Consider the following 7,574-nt stretch of genomic DNA (forward strand, 5'->3'; position numbering starts at 1 on the left):
TAATGGGATATGCACAGAAGATCAACAGGCTGACACCTTATTAAATATAGTATCGTGTAAAACACTGATCACACACAACTTTTACATGAGATTCAACAACTCACACAATCACGAAGAAAAATAAATACACGCGCATTCTCCATTTAATCACAGCACGCATTTGCTGATGCATCACTGTGTGCAGTTTTATTTAAAATAGTTGTAGAAAAGTCCAGTAAGAGAATTTTATACCACTGAATATGAAGTCATGTGACCTGAACTACACCAGATATACATCTCTATTTTGACTGCTCCAGAAGGAAGTGCTAGTTGGTGAAGTTTACAATCATCGTTAATGAAATTCCTTCAGACCATAAGCTTTTTCCTGTATTTTTTTTATCCTCAGTGTCTCCTGCAGGATGTTCTCTAATCACTGTGAGAACCATTTAGTCACGTTGCTGAAACTGAGCCACAGCTCTGAACTTCTCATGGTCATGCTCCTGTAGCATTTTCATTTAAACCAAATTACACATACAACTATTTCTGAGCAAGCTGAAAATATCAATCTGTACAGGATAAGACGATTAAGTAAGAACTATGTGTATGGGTGTGTGTCAAGGTGTGATGGAGGACAGGTCGAGAGGTGAAACTCTTCGAATGGGTGTAGTGGTGTTGTATACATTCTGCAGGGTGTGTGTGGCAGTGTTAAGTGGGTTAAACACACTCTGTTCAGATGATGGTTCTCCCTGTTCCCTCACGGCGGAGATCTGACGGAGCAGAGCTTTTCCCTCCTCACGTGCCTACACACACACAAAAATTGTTGAAAAACTTTTGAGAGAGCTGCAGATGTATAATAATTAATAATGCATGTGTGGGCAGTTACCCTCGCAATTCCACACACTTCTCATAACATTTATCATCCGTGTTAAAAAGAATGTCTGAACTAATGCTGCTGTTATTGATTCATTTAGTAATCGTATTCTAACAATTATTTCATTGATTAATCGAGTACTTTTTCTTTATTAAAAAGCAATACTAAATGAGAGAGAGAAAATAAGACGAGTCTCTCATGGATGAACAATCATTTGGTTTTCTTTTTGGAAAAATGCAAATTTTTCGTTGCTGAAATTGCATACAAGAATATCGGTAAAAACTAAACCCATTTAGTTGCCATATTACCTCAAAATACAAATCCAGTTGCGTTCAAAATTCAGCATAGAACTTATGGGAAAATATTTGTTTAATGAAAAAATTACTCTCAATCGTATTCATTTATTCATTCAATCTCGCACAGTATAAATGATGTGGTATTTCTTGTCTGTGGAAAAGCTGCTTGAAGTTTTCCCCAAATTAAATCCATGTGTTTATCGGCAGATTTAAAAACGTGCTCCACTACCTGCTCTACACAGCCACTGCAGAGGGAAATTTTTACTATTAAAAATATATTTCAAATTCATTTAAAAATGGTAACCGCACTGTTTTTGTTCAAGGCCAACAGAAATTGAACATCCACTTCAAAGTTTGATGAGTGCATGCTGAGATGTTTTTCTACTCACCACTGTAAACAATATTATAAGTTACTATGTGCTTCCTGGCAACTAAACCAAATCTGGCAGTTATTCTCATTTCCCCCTAATCCAATGTTTGATGTGAATATTAATTGAAATTGTTGACCTGTCTGCATCTTGACCTGTGCAGCTGCTACATGATTAGCTGAATCAATTACTGCACAAATGATTAGGTATCACAGACACCACGTCATATTATTGTGTGTGTATATTTGTATGATACTCACTTCATTGTAGTCACAGCAGCGTTGTGCACACAGGGATGCCTCGTCATACAGTTTGTTCTTGAAGTAATACTGACCAAGATAACGCAAAGCTGTGCTCACCTCCACATGCTCTAACTGCTCCTGCGCACACACACACATACACATGTTTAACAACTTCCACTTAAAAGTGCCTTAAATACTTGTTTAAAAATGCTCAGTTGTATTTAGTGATTAAACATTTAAATTTAGGTACAATACATTTTCTAAACCATGTATTTGAATAAAATAATGTCTAACCTAAACACAGATGTTTTAAATCACATCAGAAAACACTTTCAGTTTGTCATAATACTCAACAGGAAGACTCTCAAAACAATAAAAGTGTACACCATTAAACACTCATCCTTATAACAATAAACAAACACTTACAGCATTAATACTTACCCCACATGAGAAAATGTCCTGGATGTAGATGATGTAGCACTGAGCCGCATCGTCTGATTCATTTAGCTGCTCATGAAGCCTGGACACACAGACACCAAACACATGAACACAGTTCATCACACACACCTGCTTCCAATCACTTTGCACTAACAATAACAATAATAATAACAATAATAACAATACTTGGCAAGTTTGAGCAGCGCCATCCTCTCCACATCTCCTACTGAATAAGCTCGCCAGTAACACTGCAACACATACACACCATATTAGCATCATCCACTTAAACATCAACATAACTCAGTATGATGTTCAGAGCTCCTGACCTTTTTAGCTTCAACCTGCTGTGAGAGTTTTTCATAACATTCGCCAAGAGCTACAAGCATACGGGAGTCATTGGGCCTGGAAAAAACACACACACATTCAGTAACAATGCTAATAAACCAAAAACAGAATCGAAGTAATGGTTCCTTGTGTCTTTATACATTTGGAGTTTGAGATTTGTGATCCACTCTGTAACTGTGCTGCATTTAGTTCCAGTTATTGCAGGTTAAAGGAAAATGAGGGTGAAAAAATTCGCACAAAACAACACCTACTTTGTAAAACACAATAGCTAATTTAAAGTCCCATCCTTGCAGTGAAACCTTCAGTCATAATGTATAAACTGTTGCGTAATTAAAAACAAATTTGGCTTACGCTAAAAAGCATTTTACCACAAACTCTGATTTCCATCTGATCACATGACCAATATTTTGCAATCATGTGACATGACATGCAACATGTTTTATTTATTTTATTTATTATTTTTTTTTTAATAAATGAGTGACTCCACTCTCATCTCCACAGCAAGTCAGAATTGATCATTATTATATAATGCACACTACACACCTGAGTTGGTGAGCTTTCCTGTAGTAGTAAAGTGAGTAGAAAGGCATCTTGAGGATTTCGTAGGTCTGACCAAGTCCGTACCACGCCCGGTAATCACGCTTATTCACCTCGATTGCATGTCTTACATACACAAACACACACAATTTTATAATACATTACATAAAATAGCATAATACTAAATACTGAGGCAGAAAAGACTTAATTTTAGGTTCATTTACAGATGTACACCAAGTACTGATAGACAAGGTAGAGCGGTGCCAGAATGAGTAATTATGCACATACAAACGGACCTGGTGGTGGTGGAATGAACATGGCTACAACATACATACTAGATCATTCTGTAGAACATGTTGACCTAGATGGAGTTTAATGAGGTGGATTAATTATACTGGTAAATCAAGAAAGTGTGGTAATTGGACCTGTAGGCTTGAATGGCGGCAGATGTGTTCTTCATCTCCATGTACTCATGGCCCATGAGTGTCCATGCCCCAAGACAGCGTGGGCTGAGTTTCAGTGCTCGCTGGAAATACAGAGCCGCTTTCTCGTGCTGACAACGCATACTGTAGTAATTACCTGCACAATTAACATTGTCATGATAACACACACTGCTGCCTCGCTCATTTGTGTGTATGTGTACACACACACACACACACATCATATAAAACTGTGTATAATGAGATATATTAGTGTAATACTAATGCTAGTGTGTATGTAATTACTGACCAATGACACAGCAGGTCTCCACTCGGTACTTGTCAATTTCAACCAGGCTGTGGGCGAGATAGCTCAGCTCCGGCTTCATGCTCTAACACACACACACACACACACACACACACAATTACCATTTCTTATACATTCATTCAGCTTCAGCATTATCCAAGTAATCATCTAGGTATAAGGTAAGTACACCCTGCAGGCTACATTACAGTTCAGCTTCATATGAAATTGGATGTAACATGACATCACTACTGTTTCAATGTTTATATTCAATCTTGAGACAATCCTCAATATTGGCCAGAGTTCTGATCCACATTAAACTCTTTTGCTGAGTTACGCCTAACCTAAAAAAAAACTGCTCAAGACCTGTTGTATGCTTTGTAGCAAATATGATGAGAGTTTTCCTACCCGGACGTACAGCAGGTTAGAGAACGTGTCCATGTTCTCAATGCGGAATGGATCCTGCTCACGGAGCTCATTAAATAGATCCAATGCCTGGTCAATATCTGTGCACACACATCGACAGTAAAACAAAATCAAATACAATCGATACAATATCACTTACTAGGGTTTTTACTTTCGTGAGCAGTGTCTTCATACAGTGTGAATCGTTATTGTGCGAGGATGTATGCATATGTCTCATAATTTCACTGTGAGTGATGTGTTTATACAGTGTGTGTGTATAAACCACAATGCACTGGAAGTGGCAGTTTGGTTTGTGGCATTAAGAATTTCATTGTATTCTCTCCTATTAATATATAAAATTTGCATTTTTGTAAAGACTTTTCCATGTACGTGTATTGTAGGTATGCATCGTCCAAAAATGCACTTATAAAGCAGATAAACCAAACAGATGTGTAATGACAATGTGTACAAGAAAATGGTTCAAGACTTCGAATGTTGTGGTAGGCAACAGCTATCTGGGAGATGATATAGGTGCTCTTGGAGAATCCAGCCTCCTTCAGACTCTGGTATTTCTGCAGCGCCTCCGTTATCATCTGTAGCTCTGTAAACATGTGGGCCATGAAGAAGTCCCTCACCCAACAGTCTGGCAGGGATAGAGACTTCAGCTACAGACATACAGACAGAGACTTCAGTTTTAGGCAAACAGACAGAGCCTTGCGTTGCCATCACAAAAAGAGAGACAGAAGTCAAAGTCTTTATGTGAGAATGTGAGTGTGTTGAATGTGTACCATATCAATGTTGGTAATGAGGTTGCAGAGCTCGAGCCAGGCACCCCAATGCAGAGGGAGAGCGTGGGTCGCCTCCACAAACACATCCACAGCCTCCTTCATCAAATCTAGCTTCCTCAACACAACCCCATACCTGTATAAAGGTGGTTTAGAGGCAGAATGAACATTAAAGAGACAGAAAACATTCCCACAAGAAAGAATGTGGTGTGTGAAATGTGTGTGTGTTTACAGGTATAGTGTAAATCCATCCAGTTCTCCAGCGGTGTGTTTCTTGCTGAGCTCCACTCTCAATTCTCTCAGAGCTTCATTACGCACCTGACCCTTTTCCAGAGGACCTAAATACCCACACACCAAAATATATACTTATTTTAAATCCAGCCACTGGAACCTTTTGATAATCATTTATTTATTATTGAAAAACATCATACAGTGAAAAAACAGCTAATAACTGTGTATGAATGTGTCTCACCCAGACTGTCCACTGTCTCATCGTCTTTCTTCTTCTCTCCTGACTGCAACACACACACACACACACACACACACACAAAGAAAAAGAAAAATGCTGAAAATACCAGAAAACAGGCAACACCTCTTGGCATAAATAAACACATTTGTGTAAGTAGGCAGTAACAATGGGCTTGTCTTACCAGGTAGCGCGAGTACATGTAAAGGAAATATGCTTTCTGACTGTGGCAGTCACGCAGGAAATATGCTGCACGGTCATATTCCTTTAGATCAAAATACGACTTTGCCAAACACAAAGCATCCAGGTCATGGGCTTCATCCTGAACACAAAGACATATAAACAATCAGAACAAAGAATAGAGTGAGAATGCTACAGTAATAAGTGTTGATTCTGGTGTTTGTATATGCACTAACTGTGGCATGAAATCCTTTCCTGTATAAAATATAAAAAGTTATCTTATAAAGATTAGTTAAATAGAAAGGATATTGCACATACAGATGATAACCTCATACAGATACACAGTGTTTTAGAAGGCACTCTGACTACAGTGTAGTCACTTATCACATCACATAGTGTCTCTTTAACTTTTACATTTAACAAACAGAGAAGATACATGTTCGTGATCATAGCTGTAAATGTATTTGTTTGGGTGTTGCCTTGCGAAATCATTATCGCAAACAAATGTATCTTGTCCTGATGATCAACATCATTCAAACAGTAACTAAATTATGAGAAGTGTTGTGATTGGACAGAACAATAAAACCCACTGACCTCCGTGACCTGAGATGGAGAAGGTATCTCACTGAGTGGAAGAGGATCGAGCGAAAAAGCCAACTCAGAAGCCCTGTGCGTGCGCGCACACACACACACACACACACACACACACACACACACACAATGATGCATTTTAATCTCTGTATCAAATAATAAGGATGACATATTGATAAATCATTATTTATTTATAAAAACAGTACAGGAAACATATAGAATAATAAAAGCATACACACAATAAGCAGACAAGAAAGAAAAATAATTTAATTCTGACAAAATTCAAGTGAATACAATCATATTTGAATGTAATTAGTGAAAGAGTTTCACAAAAAGAAACAACATAACTGTATAATATATTTAAATTAACTTAATGATGTTCAGTTTATAAATGCTTTAGTATGTTACTATGAGTATTTAACCTGTAAAATATATAACAGTTTAGTGTTGAATGTGTAAAATATATAGATATTAAGTGCATGTCCGGCTGTAGGTCAGAGAAACGTCATGGCTCTGATTCTGAATAAATGTTTACTTAGAAAAATTAAACTCTGGTTTCTGTACTGTTTATATTGTTTGTTGTTTAGTGAACATTAATGAATGAGAGAATTTGTGCATAAATATAAATAAACTTCATTACTCCCTCTCAGGAAACACAGACATTAGCCCGGCAGCTACAAACCCGAGCATATCGGTTATGGAACACACTTATGGTGAGGTTTTTGTATAATATGCTATAAGCTAACTCACCACTTGACACTGTGCACCAGTCCGCGCTCTTTACACTGCGATATCATAGAATTCAGCTGCTTTTTAATCTGCACCAAGTCACTGAACTCACTGCTCAGAGCCGCCGCCATTTTTTCGTGTGTCTACGTGACGTCACCGTGGCTCAGAAAAGCCCCATTCTGATTGGACCGGCCACATCGAGACGGGCTGTGTTCCAAATGAAGTCGAGCATTTCCGTAGATGTTAGTGCACAACACAAGTCTGTTGTGGACACATCTCAGGCCCCGATCCAAATTTCGTATAGGTGCACTACATCGGACATTCGCCTTACACGATAATATTAGTGCCATGTTATGATCAAAGATACACACATATGATCCCAAATACAGTTATTCCAGAATGTAGCTGCCAGATATTTTTACTACAAATAGAAAGTTTGATCACTTCCTCCATATTTCATCCATGCTACTCCAATCCTTATAACCTTTTAGTGTCCAGGACCATGGCATCATGCACACACACTAATTCATACACTTCACACTAACTGCAATTTATCTTAGCTGGTCCACCTAATGACTCTTTAAAAGTTTTATAAGTGGTACCTTAATGGTTAAGACTC

General features: G+C 37.9%; 1 protein-coding gene across 2 annotated transcripts; it reads right to left on the bottom strand.

Annotated features, from left to right (window-relative positions):
- Positions 1-135: 135 nt before the first annotated feature.
- On the bottom strand, positions 136-7,126 carry cdc23 (CDC23 (cell division cycle 23, yeast, homolog)). 2 transcript variants are annotated; one of them, XM_046868059.1, is made up of 16 exons: positions 6,977-7,126; positions 6,230-6,302; positions 5,640-5,777; positions 5,462-5,504; positions 5,222-5,327; positions 4,993-5,125; positions 4,692-4,869; positions 4,208-4,305; positions 3,806-3,887; positions 3,502-3,655; positions 3,083-3,202; positions 2,521-2,596; positions 2,381-2,442; positions 2,198-2,276; positions 1,775-1,894; positions 136-779 (listed from the first exon to the last, which is right to left on the bottom strand). In XM_046868059.1, exons 1-16 carry the CDS (start codon positions 7,084-7,086, stop codon positions 594-596), a joined length of 1,758 nt encoding a protein of 585 aa, XP_046724015.1. In that variant the 5' UTR covers positions 7,087-7,126; the 3' UTR covers positions 136-593. The 2 variants fall into 2 exon arrangements, with proteins under 2 accessions (XP_046724015.1, XP_046724014.1); XM_046868058.1 differs by having other exon boundaries at positions 4,674-4,869.
- Positions 7,127-7,574: the final 448 nt, after the last annotated feature.

Source organism: Silurus meridionalis, chromosome 15, assembly GCF_014805685.1.
Source record: "Silurus meridionalis isolate SWU-2019-XX chromosome 15, ASM1480568v1, whole genome shotgun sequence".
In the NCBI taxonomy this organism is placed as follows: domain Eukaryota; kingdom Metazoa; phylum Chordata; class Actinopteri; order Siluriformes; family Siluridae; genus Silurus; species Silurus meridionalis.